General features: G+C 54.2%; 1 protein-coding gene across 8 annotated transcripts in view; it reads left to right on the top strand.

Moving 5' to 3' along the window:
• The window catches only part of DYSF (dysferlin), a 300,238-nt gene that overhangs the window by 122,030 nt on the left and 156,790 nt on the right, over nt 1-21,418 (top strand). For all 8 annotated transcript variants that reach the window (XM_043544959.1, XM_043544960.1, XM_043544958.1 and 5 more), the window contains 2 exons: nt 13,193-13,385; nt 19,145-19,300. In XM_043544959.1, the coding sequence (XP_043400894.1) occupies nt 13,193-13,385; nt 19,145-19,300 (349 nt within the window). The remainder of the gene's footprint in view (nt 1-13,192; nt 13,386-19,144; nt 19,301-21,418) is intronic.

Below are 21,418 nucleotides of genomic sequence, written 5' to 3'. Positions count from 1 at the left end.
AACGCAAAGTTGCCAGCACAACCCACCATTCACAAATCAATACCAACAGCACACACAATAACAACACACACTCACAACCTCTTACTGCAACGCTTACGCCTCAACGGCTCGTCCAGAACCTTCCCCTGCCACCTCCCTAACTGCCAGCCTGTGCCCCTTTAAAAATAATGCCCTATTCCTCCAGAACCTTCCCCTGGTACCTCCCTAACTGCCGGCCTGTGCCCCCATACAGACAGCGCCCCTCTCCTCCCGAACCTCCCCCCCACCACCCTAACTGCCAGCCTGTGCCCCATACAAACAGCACCCCGCTCCTCCCGACCTTCCCCCGCCACCTCCCTAACTGCCAGCCTATGCCCCCATACAGGCAGCACCCCACTCTTCCAGAACCATCCCCCACCTCCCTAACTGCCAGCCTCTGCCACCATGCAGACAGCGCCCCGCTCTTCCAGAACCTTCCCCCCAGACCCCTAACTTCCAGCCTGTTCCCCCAAACAGACAGCGCCCAACTCTTTCAGAACCTTCTGCCAGTACCTCCCTAACTGCCAGCCTGTGCCCCCATACAAACAGTGCCCCACTCTTCCAGAACCTCTCCCCACCTCCCTAACTGCCAGCCTGTGCCCCCATACAGACAGCGACCCACTCTTCCAGATCCTCTCCCCACCTCCCTAACTGCCAGCCTGTGCCCCCATACAGACAGCGCCCTGCTCTTCCAGAAGCTCCCCCCAGCTCCCTAACTGCCAGCCTGTGCCCCAATGCAGACAGCGTCCCACTCTTCCAGAACCTTCTGCCAGTACCTCCCTAACTGCCAGCCTGTGCCCCCATACAGAGCCCCGCTCTTCCAGAACCTCCCCCCCCACCTCCCTAACTGCCAGCCTGTGCCCCCAAACAGACAGAGCCCCGCTCTTCCAGAACCTTCCGCCAGTGCCTCCCTAACTGCCAGCCTGTGCCCCCATACAGACAGCACCCCACTCTTCCAGAACCTCCCCCCAGCTCCCTAACTGCCAGTCTGTGCCCCCATACAGACAGCGCTCCACTCTTCCAGAACCTTCTGCCAGTACCTCCCTAACTGCCAGCCTGTGCCCCCATACAGACAGAGCCCCGCTCCTCCCGAACCTTCCCCCGTCACCTCCCTAACTGCCAGCCTGTACCCCCATACAGTCAGCACCCCGCTCCTCCCGAACCTTCCCCCGCCACCTCCATAACTGCCAGCCTGTGCCCCCATACAGACAGCGCCCTGCTCTTCCAGAAGCTCCCCCCAGCTCCCTAACTGCCAGCCTGTGCCCCAATGCAGACAGCGTCCCACTCTTCCAGAACCTTCTGCCAGTACCTCCCTAACTGCCAGCCTGTGCCCCCATACAGAGCCCCGCTCTTCCAGAACCTCCCCCCACCTCCCTAACTGCCAGCCTGTGCCCCCAAACAGACAGAGCCCCGCTCTTCCAGAACCTTCCGCCAGTGCCTCCCTAACTGCCAGCCTGTGCCCCCATACAGACAGCACCCCACTCTTCCAGATCCTCTCCCCACCTCCCTAACTGCCAGCCTGTGCCCCCATACAGACAGCGCTCCACTCTTCCAGAACCTTCCGCCAGTACCTCCCTAACTGCCAGCCTGTGCCCCCATACAAACAGCGCCCCACTCTTCCAGAACCTCTCCCCACCTCCCTAACTGCCAGCCTGTGCCCCCATACAGACAGCGCTCCACTCTTCCAGAACCTTCCGCCAGTGCCTCCCTAACTGCCAGCCTGTGCCCCCATACAGACAGCACCCCACTCTTCCAGAACCTCCCCCCAGCTCCCTAACTGCCAGTCTGTGCCCCCATACAGACAGCGCTCCACTCTTCCAGAACCTTCTGCCAGTACCTCCCTAACTGCCAGCCTGTGCCCCCATACAGACAGCGCCCCGCTCCTCCCGAACCTTCCCCCGTCACCTCCCTAACTGCCAGCCTGTACCCCCATACAGGCAGCACCCCGCTCCTCCCGAACCTTCCCCCGCCACCTCCATAACTGCCAGCCTGTGCCCCCATACAGACAGCGCCCCGCTCCTCCCGAACCTTCCCCCGTCACCTCCCTAACTGCCAGCCTGTACCCCCATACAGGCAGCACCCCGCTCCTCCCGAACCTTCCCCCGCCACCTCCATAACTGCCAGCCTGTGCCCCCATACAGACAGCGCCCTGCTCTTCCAGAAGCTCCCCCCAGCTCCCTAACTGCCAGCCTGTGCCCCAATGCAGACAGCGTCCCACTCTTCCAGAACCTTCTGCCAGTACCTCCCTAACTGCCAGCCTGTGCCCCCATACAGAGCCCCGCTCTTCCAGAACCTCCCCCCACCTCCCTAACTGCCAGCCTGTGCCCCCAAACAGACAGCGCCCTGCTCTTCCAGAAGCTCCCCCCAGCTCCCTAACTGCCAGCCTGTGCCCCAATGCAGACAGCGTCCCACTCTTCCAGAACCTTCTGCCAGTACCTCCCTAACTGCCAGCCTGTGCCCCCATACAGAGCCCCGCTCTTCCAGAACCTCCCCCCACCTCCCTAACTGCCAGCCTGTGCCCCCATACAGACAGCACCCCACTCTTCCAGATCCTCTCCCCACCTCCCTAACTGGCAGCCTGTGCCCCCATACAGACAGCGCTCCACTCTTCCAGAACCTTCCGCCAGTACCTCCCTAACTGCCAGCCTGTGCCCCCATACAAACAGCGCCCCACTCTTCCAGAACCTCTCCCCACCTCCCTAACTGCCAGCCTGTGCCCCCATACAGACAGCGCCCTGCTCTTCCAGAAGCTCCCCCCAGCTCCCTAACTGCCAGCCTGTGCCCCAATGCAGACAGCGTCCCACTCTTCCAGAACCTTCTGCCAGTACCTCCCTAACTGCCAGCCTGTGCCCCCATACAGAGCCCCGCTCTTCCAGAACCTCCCCCCCCACCTCCCTAACTGCCAGCCTGTGCCCCCATACAGACAGTGCCCCGCTCCTCCGGAACCTTCCCCCGTCACCTCCCTAACTGCCAGTCTGTGCCCCCATACAGGCAGCACCCCTCTCCTCCCGAACCTTCCCCCGCCACCTCCATAACTGCCAGTCTGTGCCCCCATACAGACAGCGCCCCGCTCCTCCCGAACCTTCCCCCGTCACCTCCCTAACTGCCAGCCTGTGCCCCCATACAGACAGCGCCCTGCTCTTCCAGAAGCTCCCCCCAGCTCCCTAACTGCCAGCCTGTGCTCCAATGCAGACAGCGCCCCACTCCTCCCGAACCTTCCCCCGCCACCTCCCTAACTGCCAGCCTGTGCCCCCACACAGACAGCGCCCCGCTCCTCCCGAACCTTCCCCTGCCACCTCCCTAACTGCCAGCCTGTGCCCCCATACAGACAGCGCCCCGCTCCTCCCGAACCTTCCCCCGTCACCACCCTAACTGCCAGCCTGTGCCCCCATACAGGCAGCGCCCCGCTCCTCCCGAACCTTCCCCCGCCACCTCCCTAACTGCCAGCCTGTGCCCCCATACAGACAGCGCCCCGCTCCTCCCGAACCTTCCCCCGTCACCACCCTAACTGCCAGCCTGTGCCCCCATACAGACAGTGCCCCGCTCCTCCCGAACCTTCCCCCGCCTCCCTAACTGCCAGCCTGCGCCCGCATACAGACAGCGCCCCGCTCCTCCCGAACCTTCCCCCGCCACCTCCCTAACTGCCAGCCTGTCCCCCCACACCGACAGCGCCCTGCTCTTCCAGAACATTCCCCCCACCCCCCAACTGCCAGCCTGTGCCCCTACACAGACAGCACCCCGCTCCTCCCGAACCTTCCCCCGCCACCTCCCTAACTGCCAGCCTGTGCCCCCAAACAGATAGCGCCCCACTCTTCCAGGACCCCCCCACCTCCCTAACTGCCAGCCTGTGCCCCCATACAAACAGCACCCCGCTCCTCCCGAACCTTCCCCCGCCACCTCCCTAACTGCCAGCCTGTGCCTCCATACAGACAGCGCCCCACTCTTCCAGAACCTCCCTGCACCTCTCTAACTGCCAGCCTGTGCCCCCATACAGACAGCGCCCCGCTCCTCCCGAACCTTCCCCCGCCACCTCCCTAACTGCAAGCCTGTGCCCCCGTACAGACAGCGCCCCGCTCCTCCCGAACCCCCCCCACCTCCCTAACTGCCAGCCTGTGCCCCCATACAGACAGCGCCCCGCTCCTCCCGAACCTTCCCCCGTCACCACCCTAACTGCCAGCCTGCGCCCCCATACAGACAGCGCCCCGCTCCTCCCGAACCTTCCCCCGCCACTTCCCTAACTGCCAGCCTGTGCCTCCATACAGACAGCGCCCCACTCTTCCAGAACCTCCCTGCACCTCTCTAACTGCCAGCCTGTGCCCCCATACAGACAGCGCCCCGCTCCTCCCGAACCTTCCCCCGCCACCTCCATAACTGCCAGTCTGTGCCCCCATACAGACAGTGCCCCGCTCCTCCCGAACCTTCCCCCGCCACCTCCCTAACTGCCAGCCTGTGCCCCCAAACAGATAGCGCCCCACTCTTCCAGGACCCCCCCACCTCCCTAACTGCCAGCCTGTGCCCCCATACAGACAGCGCCCCGCTCCTCCCGAACCTTCCCCCGCCACCTCCCTAACTGCAAGCCTGTGCCCCCATACAGGCAGCGCCCCGCTCCTCCCAAACCTTCCCCCGCCACCTCCCTAACTGCCAGCCTGTGCCCCCATACAGGCAGCCCCCCGCTCCTCCCGAACCTTCCCCCGCCACCTCCCTAACTGCCAGCCTGTGCTCCAATGCAGACAGCGCCCCACTCTTCCAGAACCTTCTGCCAGTATCTCCCTAACTGCCAGCCTGTGCCCCCATACAGACAGCGCCCCGCTCTTCCAGAACCTTCCCCCCAGATCCCTAACTTCCAGCCTGTGCCCTCATACAGACAGTGCCCCACTCTTTTAGAACCTTCAGCCAGTGCCTCCCTAACTGCCAGCCTGTGCCCCCATACAAACAGCGCCCCGCTCCTCTCGAACCTTACCCCCACCCCTCTAACTGGCAGCCTGTGCCCCCATACAGACAGCGCCCCGCTCCTGCAAAACCTCCCCCCCCACCTCCCTAACTGCCAGCCTGTGCTCCAATGCAGACAGCGCCCCACTGTTCGAGAGCCTTCCGCTAGTACCTCCCAAACTGCCAGCCTGTGCCCCCAAACATATAACGCCCCACTCTTCCAGGACCCCCCCACATCCCTAACTGCCAGCCTGTGCCCCCATACAAAGAGCACCCCACTCCTCCCGAACCTTCCCCCGCCACCTCCCTAACTGCCAGCCTGTGCCTCCATACAGGCAGCGCCCCGCTCCTCCCAAACCTTCCCCCGTCACCTTCCTAACTGCCAGCCTGTGCCCCCATACAGACAGCGCCCCGCTCCTCCCGAACCTTCCCCTGTCACCTCCCTAACTGCCAGCCTGTGCCCCCATACAGGCAGCGCCCCGCTCCTCCCGAACCTTCCCCCGTCACCTCCCTAGCTGCCAGCCTGCGCCCCCATACAGACAGCGCCCCGCTCCTCCAGACCTTCCCCCGCCACCTCCCTAAATGCCAGCCTGTGCCCCCATACAGACAGCGCCCCGCTCCTCCCGAACCTTCCCCCCGTCACCTCCCTAACTGCCAGCCTTTGCCTCCATACAGACAGCGCCCCGCTCTTCCCGAACCTTCCCCCGTCACCTTCCTAACTGCCAGCCTGTGCCCCCATACAGGCAGGGCCCCCCTCCTCCCGAACCTTCCCCCGCCACCTCCCTAACTGCCAGCCTGTCCCCCCACACAGACAGCGCCCCGCTCCTCCCGAACCTTCCCCCGCCACCTCCCTAACTGCCAGCCTGTGCCCCCATACAGACAGCGCCCCGCTCCTCCCGAACCTTCCCCCGCCACCTCCCTAACTGCCAGCCTGTGCCCCCATACAGACAGCGCCCCGCTCCTCCCGAACCTTCCCCCGCCACCTCCCTAACTGCCAGCCTGTGCCCCCATACAGACAGCGCCCCGCTCCTCCCGAACCTTCCCCCGCCACCTCCCTAACTGCCAGCCTGTGCCCCCATACAGACAGCGCCCCGCTCCTCCCGAACCTTCCCCCGCCACCTCCCTAACTCGCAGCCTGTGCCCCCATACAGACAGCGCCCCGCACCTCCTGAACCTTCCCCCGCCATCCCCCTGCCAGCCTGTGCCCCCATACAGACTGGTGGCCACTGGGGGTTGGAGGGCAGAGTACCCGGGCTGCGGTGAATGGGGAAGGTGGTTCTCCCGAAGGGGTCGAGCCTGCCTCTCTTACCCAGCTACAGCATCCACAGGGTGGGGCTCACAAGCCGCTTCTCCCTGGGCCAGCGGTCGGCTGCCTTTTTTCACCTGGCTCATTTGTGCGGGTGCCTGCGGGTTCTTGTCATGATGCTGTCGAGCTGGTCAGTGCAGGGACAGGCTCGGCATCCCGGGCTAGCTGAGCTTGGTGTGAGGAAGGGGATGGAGCTACTTCTGGGCCCGAGAGTGCTCCTCGTCCACCTCCCCTTCCCCCCCCTTCCTCACTCCTGTACCGAGCTGACCAGCTAAGGGCCACCTGGAATCTCCCGCAGGGACAGGTGGTCGGGGAAACACCTTCGGGGTTTCTCCACCATGGATGCAGCGTGGGGTTGCTGGGCCTGTCCTGCGGGGCTTCGGTCTCGTGGGGTCAGACTCAGTCAATGGCACGTAGGCTCCCGGCAGCCTGCGTGTTGGCTCTTGAGGGTAACCCACTGCGCGTGCGCGTGTGTTGGAGTGTAGGGCCCACGTGCTGACATTCCGGTCCCTGCGGTGTAATCCTCACTACTGCGCCCGCCAGGGCCTTAGAGGGGTGACTCATGGCCATGGTGGAGCCGTCGGTCCACCCGCCGGAGTATCATGACCAGCAGTTATAAAGTGACGGGCCTCAACTGTGCTGCCAGCGGAGGGCGCCCCCAGATTTCGCTGGAGCCAGTTAGGGGAACTCCCTCCTTCGCTCTACTCTCGGGCCTGGTCCGCCCTGGGCAACGGACCTGAGCGAAAACTGCTGCTCCCCACCGCCAGGGAGGTGGGGTCCGACAGCTCTTTTCCTCGGGGGGGGTTGACCTGGTGGCCGGTTTGGGATGAGAAACTTTCCAGACCTTTTCCCTGGGGTTGACCTGGTGGCTGGTCGGAGCTGGGGTTGACTTGGTGGCTGGGTGGGGACTTAGAAAATTTCTGCCCCATTCCCTGGGTTGACCTGGTGGCCGGTTGGAACTGGGATTGACCAGGTGGCTAATTGGAGATAAAACAGGGCCAGCCACCCACTGGGCCAGAAAAAAAAGGGGCTTATGAGCTACAGCTGGGCAAAAGAGGGAGATATGGGACTTTCCCCATTCACTGCAGCCCCAGTGCTCTGCCCCCCCACCTCCAGTGGCCACCAGTCCCATCATATACCCTGTACCCAGTGGCCACTGGGACTCGTAGTCTCCTGCATGTTAAAGAGACAGAGTCTCCCTGTAGCAGCCTGGCCAACCCCGATGGTTCAAACACCCTGAGACAGACCCCAAACCAGGAGATTGTACCAAAATCATGAGATTTGTTTTTTAAAAAGACGATATTGTAGTTTTGTTCAGTCTTTTGATGTTTGAACTTTTCACTCCCTGCCCTCTCCCCTGCACATGTGTGTGAATCAATTACTGTTACTAGCACTCCCAAATGTATGTATTAGGGTGTTTCTGGCCTCTGCTTGCAGGTGTTCTGCCCATTCCCCTGCCCTCAACCTGCCCCCTGGCGTCCTGCAGCTCATAGTTCTTCATCGCCCCCTCCCAGATCTGGGGGGCTGCAGTGGGTCCCCTCCCTTTTCCAGGCCTGCCGGGGCAGGTCCCCATCCCTCCTGCCCCCCAGCCAGGTGCTGCAGTGGGAGGAGGAGAAGCAAGGGGTGTCCTATTGCTCACAGGGAGGAGGGGAAAGGAGGGTCTTTCAGCTGCTGGGGTCTCTGCTCCCCCGCCTCCAAGAGGAGCAGGGAGAGCTCCGCCTGCTTCTGCAGCATTTCGGATTAGCTTCTCTTCCCTAGGAGGCGGGGCCATGGGAAAGGCAGCCAATCAGAGGGGGAGCTGGTAGGTAAGATTTCCCCCAATGAGAAGTAAGTCCTGGGGGAAAAAAGAGTTCAGACTTGTTGGCAGTTTTTGACAGAGACATTATTAAGGGCACAAGAACAAACTATCCCACTGTGATAGGGGAGGAGAGGTAGATACGCTGGAGGGTAGGGATAGGATACAGAGGGACCTAGACAAATTAAAGGATTGGGCCAAAAGAAATCTGATGAGGTTCAACAAGGACAAGTGCAGAGTCCTGCACTAAGGACGGAAGAATCCCATGCACCGCTACAGACTAGGGACCGAATGGCTAGGCAGCCGCTCTGCAGAAAAGGACCTAGGGGTTACAGTGGACGAGAAGCTGGATATGAGTCAACAGTGTGCCCTTGTTGCCAAGAAGGCCAATGGCATTTTGGGCTGTATAAGTAGGGGCATTGCCAGCAGATCGAGGGACGTGATCGTTCCCCTCTATTTGACATTGGTGAGGCCTCATCTGGAGTACTGTGTCCAATTTTGGGCCCCACACTACAAGAAGGATGTGAAAAAATTGGAAAGCGTCCAGTGGAGGGCAACAAAAATGATTAGGGGACTGGAACACATGACTTATGAGGAGAGGCTGAAGGAACTGGGATTTTTTAGTCTTCAGAAGAGAAGAGTGAGGGGGGATTTGATAGCTGCTTGCAACTACCTGAAAGGGGGTTCCAAAGAGGATGGCTCTAGACTGTTCTCAGTGGTAGCAGGTGACAGAACAAGGAGCAAAGGTCTCAAGTTGCAGTGGGGGAGGTTTAGGTTGGATATTAGGAAAATCTTTTTCAGTAGGAGGGTGGTGAAGCACTGGAATGGGTTACCTAGGGAGGTAGTGGAATCTCTTTCCTTTAAGGTTTTTAAGGTCAGGCTTGACAAAGCCCTGGCTGAGAAGATTCAGTTGGGGATTGGTCCTGTTTTGAGCAGGGGGTTGGACTAGATGACCTCCTGAGTTCCCTTCCAACCCTGATATTCTATATTCTATGAGAGGAGTATGGTAAGAGACCACCCCGGTTAACCAGGAGATCTTCAGTGACCTGAAACTCAAAAAAGAGTCCTATAAAAATTGGAAACAAATTATGAAGGATGAAGATATAAAAAACAGCAGAAGCCTGTAGAGACAAAATTAGTAAGGTGAAGGCAAAACAAGTTTAAACAAACTAGGGATATAAACGGTAAAAAGAAAACATTTTACAAATACATGAGACGGAAGAGGAAGACCACAGACAGGGCAAGCCTATAATTCAATGAGGAGGGAAAGACAATGACAGAAAACACAGCCATGGCTGAAGAGTTAATGCCTTTTTTGCTTCAGGTTTGAGAGGGGTAGCCATGTTAGTCTGTATCAGCAAAAACAAGGGGGAGTCCTTGTGGCACCTTAGAGACTAACACATTTATTTGGGCATAAGCTTTCGTGGGCTAGAACCCACTTCATCAGATGCATGGAGTGGAATACACAGTAGGCAGGTATAAATACACAGCAGATGAAAAGATGGGAGTTGTGTTACTGAGTGGGGAGTCAGTGCTAACGAGGCCAATTCAGTTAGGGTGGATGTGTGGCCCATTCCCAACAGTTGACAAGAAGGGGTGAGTATCAACAGAGGGAAAATTATTTTTTGTAGTGACCCAGCCACTTCCAGTCTTTATTCAGGCCTAATTTGATGGTGTCAAATGGGAGTGGCTGCACACTATTACTGAAAAATTGCTGACGTTCTCAGTTTTACCATATAATTATAAGATAAAATGATTGGAATATAAATATTGTACTTATCTTTCAGCATATAGTATATAGAGCACTATAAAACAAGTCGTAAGAAATTTTAGTTTGTTCTGACTTTGCTAGTGCCTTTTTATGTAGCCTGTTGTAAAATTAGGAAAATATCTAGATGAGCTGATGTACCCCCTGGAAGAGCTCTGCATACCCCCAGGGGTATGCTTACCCCTGATTGAGAACCACTGATCTGTGTTATTGCCATTCTTTCATGTCTCAGAGCTATTATATTCCATTATAGAGAGAGTGGTGGGAGAAGCTAGCAGGACTCCTGGGTTCTGTTCGTGGCTCGGCCACTTTCTGTATGAGACTGAGCAACGAATTGCACCGGCCTGGGACATAGTTTTCCCATCTGTAAAATGGTGATTATAATTCCTATCTGACAAGAACATTGGCTGGGAGGGATGTTTGTCGAATGCCTTTATTATCTGTACTATGGTAGCAGTGAGATCGAGCCCCCATTGCAATAGGTACTATACAACCATAGTGAGAGACAGTCCCTGCCCCAAAGAGCTTACACTTTAATCAGACAAAAGGTGGGAGAGGAAATGACTTGTCCAAGTTCACCCAGCAAGTCAATGGTCAAGTCCCTTCCCCGCTCTGTGCCTCAGTTTCCTGAATGTTAGCCTAGTTCCCCAGCCACTGCACTACACTGTCTTTCAGGCTATCTGTTATCTACTTGCAGAAAGCCATTTAGTTTAGTTCCACAGTCTCTCCTAAAGTGATTGCTAATGGTTCTACCATCAGCATCCACCATGGTTAGTGAGAGGTATTGAGCATCCCTGTGAGGAGCCCAGTGCTTCTGGATTAGCTGTATGTCTATCCCTTGGGAGGTTACTTTACCTCTGTATTTGGCTCTGCTGTAACCTCTGCTGTTTTCCACAATTCAAGAAGGATGTTGATAAATTGGAGAGGGTTCAGAGAAGAGCCACGAAAATGATTAAAGAATTAGAACACCTGCCTTATAGCGATAGACTCAAGGAGCTATAGAGAAGTTTAAGAGGGTGACTTGATCACAGCCTATAAGTATCTACATAGGGACCAGAAATTTGATAATAGGCACTTCAGTCTGGCAGAGAAAGGTATAACATGATCCAATGGCTGGAAGTTGAAGGGAGACAAATTGAGATGGGAAAGAAGTTGTACATTTTTAACAGTGAGGGAAATTAGCCATTGGAACAATTTCTCAAGGATAGTTCATACAGCAACCACCCAGGACTAGGTACAGGGTGAAGGCTCTCTTAACAAAATGTATGGCAGACTTCAACTGCTTTCTCTCAAGTGGTTACTCCTGCCCCACTTGTCTATCTTGGGCAGATGATTGAATCCTATGCAGTTTGCAGTGTTGAAGTTTTTTCAGATGAGATCTTAAACACTATGGCTGCGGAATCATGGAGTCCACACGGCCCTGTCTGAGATTACTGGGGCAGTTCACACCTCTCAGAGATGTTTCAGACTGTGTGGACTCAGGCAGGAAGCCCTGCATTGGCTGAACCTTGGCTCACCTCTGTGAGGTTATCTCTGCAACCATCTGGGCAAGAACTGGAATTATATTTTTACAATGAAAGCGGAAATTCTGGCGCAAGCAATGAATTTATTGGGGCCATGACTTTAGTTAGGGATACAGTTCTGATGGCCCTGTTGTCACGGTTCCAGGCTTAACTACCCCTCTGCCATCTTCATGGTCTCTTTCATGGCACGCCCTTAGATCTCAAGCCTCAAGCTGTCATCTTTTTTGGGGTGGGAATTTGTTCCTTTCCCTCCAGACTAGGGATTTAGGCTGCAATTTCTCCTTCCATTCACTGTGATCACCTTAGTAAGTCTGAGTTTAGCTCAGCAATTGCCGTCCTGTGATCTCCTAGCAGCAATGGGCAGGATTTACCGGAGACCAGCCAGCCTTCGTAAAGCAAAGTATTTATTCAGAACCAAAAGCATTACAGAGAAAGCCGATCTTGACAACAACAAACCGCTTATATGTATGCCTAGCTCTCCAGGTGTCACCCATGGTGCACAAGAGCTGGTAGGTCTCAAAGCCCTTCAGACCCTTCTAGCAACTTTGTTCCTGTTGGTTACCATCTCGTGTGAGTTCTTAGATCCAGTGTGAGTGACCCTTCCTCTATAGCTGTCCTCCCATTTTATGTATTTCTCTGTTCCTTGTCTGCTGGGCCTCTTGAATGTTGTCAAAAACAGTCTATGCCATTCCGCCCCAGGGGGTGGTACTTCCGCAAACCTGCTTATCTGTCTAGGGCAGTGATTTTCAACCTGTGGTCCGTGGACCCCTGGGTGTCTGCAGACTATGTCTAAGATTTCCAAAGAGGTCCACACCTCCATTCAAATTTTACAGAAAAGAAAAAAGGTTGAAAACATGGGTGTAGGGATTTGCAGTAATTATCTCTTAGTGACATTTACTTTCTGATGGTTCATTCATGCTTAGTGACTTCTCTGCAGTCACTGCATTGCTTCTGATGTTTCAAGAAAGAAGGTAACCCCTTCATGCCCAGCAAAGTGAGAGGGGAAAGTGAGTCACACATATCCTTTTGTAAAAATAAATCAGACATTTTCCCAGTCTCCACATCCAGGACAGTTTGTCAGTGGGAATAGAGCCCATGACTTTCAATGCCAGAATCATAGACCTCTACCATTTGAACTGGAAAAACGAACTTGTAATTTGTAGTGGAAGGAGGCATTTAGCCTATATGTGGCACAGCCACTAGAGGCAAACATTATCAGCCCCCACAATTTGCACATATTATGGGAATTATTTTTAAATAACATCTTGCTGCAAGATTTACTAAGCCTGAGAAGACTGTGAGAGAGATAATAGACTATCAGTCAGTCTGTCTGTCTGCCTTCTCATTTTATAGATGGGGAAGAAAAGCAAGGTTAAGGGATTTGCTCAGCGTCACTCTGGAAGGGCTGGGAATTGAACCCGGATCTCATTCTGTTTCAGTTGGACTTTTGTTCTTTAATATATCTATAAGGGTAGCTCATAAATCATTGAGTTTTAACATGAAAACTCTTAAACAGCTTAGCACGATGAAGATGCTGTTGAGCTTCTGGAATATTTATCTTGCAGCTTGAGCCAACTTGTGTGTGTGTGTGTGTGTGTGTGTAGTGATGCACGAAGCTCAGTTACAACTCCTTTTTGGAACTCATTGCAATAGTGTCTCAGGGCTGTAAGTGTGGTTTGAACCTTCCTTGCTCCTGGCGCTTGTTCAGTCACCAAATATCTCTTTGGTGGCTTGTTATTTTTGCATAAACTTGCTCATAAAAAGAAAGTCCCCAGTAAAAGCCGTTGCTTTGCAATGCACAGCTAACATTGGCCTGTTTCTCTGTGCTCCTTTCTCCCACCCCCCATCTGCAGCCAGCCGCTAGTTGATGTCAGCGACAAGACAGCCAGCACCCATCTGGATCAGTACATGTACAAATTCCGCAGCACCAACCTGAACCAGATTGTCCAGGCAGCTCTGAACCTGAAGCATGAGGATTCTGACCTCCAGACAGTGCTGGACCAGGCTGAGGACTGGCTCTTGAGACTAAAAGCCATGGCAGAGGAGGTAAAAGTGGGGGTGAATTGCTTTTGCCCTGATGGCTCTTTATCTTTCCCACCCAGCCCATCTTGGTGCTATTACAGGCTTGTTTGAGGTAAGCCATCCTAACTGGGAGCAACTCCTTAGGATTTGCCTACATAGGGACCGGTGGGGGTGTCTACACTTAAAACATTACAGCTGTGCCACTACACCAGGGCAATGTTTCAGAGTAGACACTGCCCACCCCCTGAGAGGTGGTAGCTAGGTAGATGGAAGAATTCTTCCATCGACCTCGCACCTACAAAGGGACTTAGGGTTTTTTAACACCTCTGAGCAACGTAGTTATGCTGACCTAATTTTTCTAGCATAGCTCAGGCCTTAATCTAAATGAATGGTTGAAGTGGATTAGTTAAACCCCATTAAAACCCTGTGCGGATGCTCTCATTGAGAATTAACATGGCCTTAACTTGGTTTAGTTATATTCACTTTGGAAGCAAATGAAGTTAAATCGAATTAAGGCCACATTCATTCTGAATGAACATCCGCATCAGAGTTTAATGTGGTTTACGTAATCCACTTTACATCGACACCTTTAGTTAATTCGGATTAATTTTCCAGAGTGTCCCCTTAGCAAATTTACCATTAGAACTTTCCCAAACTGATGCACGCTAGGAATTGTACTCTTTGAGACTCAGCAGGTTACCGACCCACCAGGGGAACAGACGATGATCTGGAAATTAATAATCCCCACCCAAACCTTCAAGCAGTAGGCTGTTTGCTTCATTAGAAATGAGATAGTTTAGGACTTTGTGACAGCTCAACTATTGCCAGGAGCTTCCAGGTACAATAAACTCTTCTCTAGTTGAAGCGAATGTTGATATTGGCACAGATTATCAAAGCCTGTTAGGTGCCTAAGGGCGTTAAGCACTTAAATTCCTTTGAGGATCTGGGCATTATCCTGTACAGCAAAACCTGCCTAAGCGCTCATTCCGGACCAGTGAAAAGCAGCCACCTATTAGCAGCTGGTTGTTAACTAAAAGCAGATCAAAACTGCATTGGGCACCTGTGCCCATTCAAGTGGTTGCTCCAGGATGGGGTAACGCTTCACCCATCCATGCAGACTCTCCTTCGGATCTGAGGACCAAACTGGGTCTTTTCCATTCCACACCTCATCATCTCGAGTAGCAAGGGCGCTCCAGGACAGATTCTTCCTTCGGTAATCCCTGTGCAGTTCACTTCCTTCAGAGGGTTTGCAGAGCTGTCACTATACTTTAAAACGTTTACCGGTATAACTGTGACAGTAAGGGGGGTGATTTTTGCCTATGTGGTTATGCCAGCCAAGCCTGCCTGGTGTAGATACACTTATGCCGGTATAAGGTGCTTTATACCTGTATAACTTATTTCACTTCACTGAATTGGAATACGGTATGCTGATGTAACCGCCTGTCATGCTGGTGTAACTGCATCCATGCTAGCCTTGCAGTTCTGCTTTAATTATGCTGTTAAAGAATTAAAGGGACAAACTTTTAAGCGCAGAGAAGGCCTGGGGGGATCCTAGTAAGCAATTCTGTTGCTGATGCACAAGCCAGAGGAGATGTCTAGCTCACCCTCCCATACCTGAGCTGGCTCCGGAGGGCTAAGGACTTGTCTGTCCATGGAAGGTATTCTGGAATAAGGTAGGGAGTGAATTTAAAATGCTATAGCTATGCCAGAGTAAGGGCTGGTCTATACTGAAAACTTACATTGGCACTCTCTGATCTCCACAACAGTTTTCTTGGGGGTTTCATTAAAGGCACTAGCTGGCTGGGTTTCTAACCTCAGAAGAAATACACAATACAGACAATGTCGCCCCGGTCAGGTTTGCTCTTAAGCCTGCTGGCTTCCCGTAGGGTGAAGGTTGCTGCTGTGCAGAACATCAGTGCAAGGGCCTGTGCATCCCACCTAAGCTCTTGATATATGGAGTCCATAGGCCTTCGACTGACCTGCTGCACAGGGGTGAATTTTATCCATCAGCTTCGGTAGCAATTGGTTTGGCTCCTCTCTGCCACACTCTGTTCTAGAGGGAGGTTGGGGTGAGTGAGGGGCATCCAGATCTGGATCCAAATGTTCCTAAAGTTCAGGGGTGCTGGGGAATCTGGAGGTTCGGGTTCAGCCCATTATCCAAGGTAGGGCCCAGCCCCCCTGTTTGGACCCTGACTCCCTGAAATCTGGGCAGTGTTTGGATCTAGGCTGGCGGTCAGTCTTGGCTTTATACCTTAAATGGCAGGATTTAGAACATCCAGAGTCTAGCCTGTTAATTTGGGGTGCAGCCTCTGGTTTCCAAGCCATCAAAGCTTTCTAAGGCCTGATTTTCAAACCGAGGGGAATTTGCTGGCCCAACTGCCAACTCCGACATCAAAGGCAGGAGTTTGGAAGCCCCCTTAAAATGCCTGTGTTTGAAAACTGGGCCCGGCGGTTCCTAGGATGGTGTCCTGGGTTATGGGACGCTCCTTAAAACAAGGCCATGACATTTGGTAGCAAAGTACCATAGTTGGAGCTTTATTAATTCCCTCTACATTCAACCTAGGCTGCGCTTATCCCTGTAGGGTGTGAGACCCCCCCACAGCGATGGCCAAGGCAGTTTTACCACTGATTTCAGTGGGAGAGTGATTTGGGTTTAAATGCCCAGGGCTAGAACCTCAGCGGCTGGAAATAGCTCCGCTGAAGTTAGTGGCAATGTTGATTTGTACCAGATGGGGCGCTGCTGGCCCCCAGAGTCTACGCCCAGCCAGCAGCACGATGTAAAACCCGGGGCTGGATTCTCTGGCGGAGGGAGATCCATCTCTTCTTTGGTTGTTCCAAGATCCTGGTCAGGCAGTTGTGGGGGGGCGGGGGGGGGTGATGTTGCAGCCCAGTGACTGTTTCTGTGATCTTTAAAGCCACCCGCAGTGAAAGCACAGAAGAGAAGGAGCTGGCCTCCCTGCGTTGGGACTGGAGCCACAGGAAGGGTTTTGTGGTGTCCCTCCTTTAATGGGATCTAAAGTCCCTCGCTCCCCTTTGGGGACAGGCTATTTTCATCCCCCAACAGAGCTTTAGCACTGAGGTCAGCGCAGGAGGTACCTGGTGCCCTTGCCAGCTGCTGTGATTGTGGAGTCAGAGACGCTCTCTCAGGGAAGAGGGAGGCACATTTCAGAATGTGGGCCAGCAGCTGCAGTGGTTTCTGGTTTGCGACTCTGCCAGCCCCAGCTTTGAAATAGAACATTTGGTCCTGAAGTCCAGATTAGTGAAGGGAGTCGGCCGCCCTTGCTTGCCTACCTCCTGCTGGCTGGGGCCAGGCATCCCACTGGCTGCTGTGGCTCTCCCCTCTTGGCTGGAGGGGCCGTGCTGCAGAGGAGCTACCGGCCGGACGGGAGGGAGAAATGCCCTGACACTGGGGGAGCGTCTGCTGAAGCAAATAGGACGCTTGGTGCTGAGGATAATAGTCCAGGCTGTTCTGCTGCTGTTTCCTGCACTGGATTTCTCTTTGCTTCCTCATTCCCAGCCTCTGTGTCTCTGCATTCACCCTTCATCCCCACTCCGTCCCCCTCTCACTTCCCCTAAGCAGAACCCGATAACTTCAGCGTCTAAGCTACAATTTCAAATGCACCGTGTTTGGGTGGGCTTGAAATTTGCCCCCGAGCCTTGAGAGTTACACTCTCTAGCATCGTCCTGCAGGCTGGGGCTCACCGGGGAATGGGCAAGTGGCCGAAAGGGAATAGCGGGGTAGCATGATTTCTGCACTCCTGAGTTAGGACTGGCCATGGGACAAGCGCTAGTTCTGTCTTGAAATTGTCGAGCTGATGAAAGGTGCCAAAATGGCAGCCCCGCGGAACGACCTCTAGTGATGCACAGAAACTACACGGCACTGACACCATTGGTGCCAGTGTAACTCCTCCCCCATGGCATCAGCGGGGCTTGGGCTGGCAGCACCGAAGCACAGAGTGCTACCACCCAAGCCAAAGGAGACAGTCCATTAGCTGCCTGCAGCAGTAGGCTGTTATCCTCTTTCTGGAGCAGCCACTAGAGAAGGTTGTGACACACATCACGCAGGCTTGCTACGCAAAACAGGCTAGTGGGCCTTGCTCATGCTTGCAGGGTGCAGGGGGGTTCCGTGTTCATGTCCCAGTCAGTCCTTTCCTTCTCTGCTGTGTCTGTCGGCAAGGGGGCCGGGCACAATGGTGGTTCTTGGGAGAAGGCCACCGAATAACTACGAGAAACTAACAGCTTGTGATCAGTTCTGACCTTGTGCTGGGTCCTCACCTTTGACTGCCAGGCAGAAGGCTCCATATCTGAGATACCCAGCCCCTGCTTGGGAGCTACACGTAGTGCACGTGCTGAGCGTTTGCTGATGCGCTGAATCCTAGTGTAATGACCCTTCCCACCATGTGTCTTCATCGGCGTGTGAATCCAGGACCTTTGCACTGAAAGCTCACACCTCTACTGCTTGAGCTAAAGGAGTGACACCCCCGGGAGTGCTCCACCCCTGCTGTGCCCCAAGGCCTCTCCACTCCACCCCCCCAGGCCCCGCCCACCTGCTGCTCCCCGCTCTCCGCCCTCACCCAAGTGCCTCCCCCAGCTGCCAAACAGCTGATCGGGGCAGCTACCCAAACAGCTGTGGCTGGCGGGTGCTAAGCACCCACTATTTTTCCCATGGGTAGTGGGTAGGTGCCCACAGCACTTGGCAGCAGATGGTGTCCTTGTTGGCGCCACCAGCAGAGGCCAACTAAACCATGGAGACTAAACTGCCGAGATGAAGCCCGTCACAGGATGCACTTGCCTTGCCAGGCTGTCTTTGCTGTGGTCACAGCCAGCGGCCTTCAGCCTCCAGGGCCGTCCTCCTCGGCACAGGCCAGGAGGAGGAAGCTGCAAGGGGTGTGTGTGGTGTCTCTGCGACTCTGGGGCAGAGTTTTTCTGGGCGACATCCACTGGCTCCTCGGACTCCTCCTCGGGGCAGTGGGCACTATCTGGGGTCCTCTGCGTGGTGTCCCCTTCTGGATCCCTTGTTTGAACCCTGGGACCTGCACCCCTATCCCTGTGTTAAATTTTGGGTCTGTGTCCTCCTCCTTTTGTTGGTATTGCGAGCTCCACCTACTACCCCCACATGTAAACGTGCTGACACCACACCTGATGCTCTTGTGGGTGAGGGCTTTTGGAGACTAGGGGGCTTCCTCCCTCCTTCCTGCTGAGGTCAAGTAGCCTGACCCCTTTCATGGACAGGGAAATTCAAGCAGAGGAAAACACCCCCAACAAACCAGCAACTGATTCTGAGGGTCTGCAACTACAGAAGGCAGGAATGGGTCTAGCTGCGTAACAGTGGGGCAGGGTGGTCCAGTGGGTAGGGCCCTGCGTTCAGACTTGGGTTGGGTTCCTGACTTTGGCTTGCTGTGTGATCTTGGACAAGTCCCATCCCTGTTTGGTGCCTTAGTTTCCCCTCCCACCCTTTGTCCATCTGGTCTATTTTGACAGTAAGCTCTTTGGGGCGAAGACTGTCTGACTCTGTGTTTACATAATGCCTAGCATAACGGGGCCCTGTTCTCCACTGGGGCACGTAAGCATTACTGTAATACATTAATAATGATGGGTCTTTCCCGTCTCTGCTTTCTGCGACCCTGCCAGCTGTCTCGGAGCTGCCTGCTCTGTGGTGAGACCTGCTGAGATTCCACTGCTCCCCCTCCGTGTCTCACTTTTCAGCCTGGATTTTTGTTGACTCATGGTATTGATTTGGGGAGGTTGAATAGATGCGATTTGTCTGCCACCGTGTTTTCCAGCCCCAGAACAGCCTGCCAGACATAGTGATCTGGATGCTTCGAGGAGACAAGCGCGTGGCTTACGCCCGGGTGCCAGCCCATGAAGTTCTTTTCTCCAGGACCGGCGCCAACTGCTGTGGCAAGAACTGTGGGAAACTTCAGACGATATTTTTGAAAGTAGGTTGGGTTTTTCTTTTTGAAAGTATATTTGTTTTTAATAACATTTTTCTCCCCTTAAAAAATAACCAACAAAACCCAGCAGGGAAATCTGTAAACAGGGAAAAAATAAAGCCAGCAGTGCCTGTAAAAACAGCAGATGTTTAGGGTTTGGATTCCACTCCTATTTGGGATTGCAAGGTGAGGAGGAGGGGAGAATGCTCTGGTGTTTGTCTTTGCTCCCCAACTGTGCAGAGGAACCCCCCCCCCCCCGATTGTGGTGTTTGCCCCCCAGTAGTCACCTGAGAGTCAAGAGATCTGGGTCTAATCCTGGCTTGCTGGGTGTGCTTGGATAAGTTGCATCGCCCCTCTGTGACTCAGTTTCCCCATCTGTAAATGGGGAACATGGTACTTGGCCTCTGATGTCGGAACGAAATATCCTAAAAATGATTAGCTTTCTGTAGGAGCTGGATTCCACACCCCTCCCCAAGGCACGTAGAGGTGTTAGTGTCAACTGCAGCGCTACACCCGCTTCATGGGTGTAGAATCATAGAGGATTACGGTTGGAAGGGACCTCAGGAGGTCATCTAGTCCAACCTCCTGCTCAAAGCAGGACCAATCCCCAATCAAATCATCCCAGCCAGGGCTTTGTCAAGCTGGGCCTTAAAAACCATTAAGGATGGAGATTCCACCACGTTCCTAGGTAACGCATTCCAGGGCTTCACCACCCTCCTAGTAAAAAAGTTTTTCTTAATATCCAACCTAGACCTCCCCCACTGCAACTTGAGACCATTACTCCTTGTTCTGTCATCTGCTACCACTGAGAACAGCTGAGCTCCATCCTCTTTGGAACCCCCTTTCAGGTAGCTGAAAGCAGCTATCAAATCCCCCCCTCATTCTTCTCTTCCGCAGACTAAACAAGCCCAGTTCTATCAGCCTCTCCTCATAAGTCATGTGTTCCAGTCCCCTAATCATTTTCGTTGCCCTCCGCTGGATTCTCTCCAATTTGTCCACATACTTTCTGTAGTGGGGGGCTCAAAACTGGACGCAGTACTCCAGATGTGGCCTCACCAGTGCTGAATGGAGGGGAATAATCACTTCCCTTGATCTGCTGGCAATGCTCCTACCAATATGCCCTTAGCCTTCTTGGCAACAAGGGCACACTGCTGACTCATATCCAGCTTCTTGTCCACTGTAATCCCTAGGTCCTTTTCTGCAGAACTGCTGCCTAGTCACTCGGTCCCCAGCCTGTAGCGGTGCATGGGATTCTTCCGTCCTAAGTGCAGGACTCTGCACTTGTCCTTGTTGAACCTCATCCGATTTCTTTTGGCCCAATCCTCCAATTTGTCTAGGTCACTCTGGACCCTATCCCTACCCTCCAGCATATCTACCTCTCCCCCCAGCTTAGTGTCATCTGCAAACTTGCTGAAGGTGCAATCCATCCCATCGTCCAGATCATTAATAAAGATGTTGAACAAAACCGGCCCCAGGACTGACCCTTGGGGCACTCCGCTTGATACCGGCTGCCAACTAGACATCGAGACGTTGATCACTACCCGTTGAGCCCAACGATCTAGCCAGCTTTCTATCCACCTTATAGTCCATCCATCCAATCCATACTTTTTTAACTTGCTGGCAAGAATCCGCTGTTCACTGGGGAGCTGCTCCTGCTCATACTCGCGAGGGGAAAATGTCTCCTGGTGCAGTGCTCCTCCACTGCAGCCACAGGGCTAGCTGCCATAGTGACAGCGTAAGCATTCCCGGGGACTGGCTGTCATTAGCAATTGAACCTGCTTCCACACTCCCAGCAGGTACTGGGAGCTGTCATGGAGAACCCACTCCAGAATGCCCGTTGGCAGTGATCTGTGTGCCCGACACCAACGTTTTCACTGTCTCCCTCTTTCCCTGCAAAGGCTTTTCCCCAGGGGGCGGAGTCAGCCGTAGAACTTTGTGAGCGTGGTGCTACTTTGAGTGGGAGTGCGACACCTACTGGACACGGTGAGCCGGACCTGGTTTGATGTCACTCGCTAGTTTGAAGTAGAGTCAGTGGTGGATTCTCTGCCACTTGAAGTCTTTTAGATCCTGATTTGAGGATGTCAGTGACTCAGCCAGAGGTTAGGGGTCTAGTACCGGAGTGAG

The sequence above is a fragment of the Chelonia mydas genome, chromosome 4 (genome assembly GCF_015237465.2).
Source record: "Chelonia mydas isolate rCheMyd1 chromosome 4, rCheMyd1.pri.v2, whole genome shotgun sequence".
Taxonomy (NCBI): domain Eukaryota; kingdom Metazoa; phylum Chordata; order Testudines; family Cheloniidae; genus Chelonia; species Chelonia mydas.
This window is presented reverse-complemented; position numbering and strand designations above follow the sequence as displayed.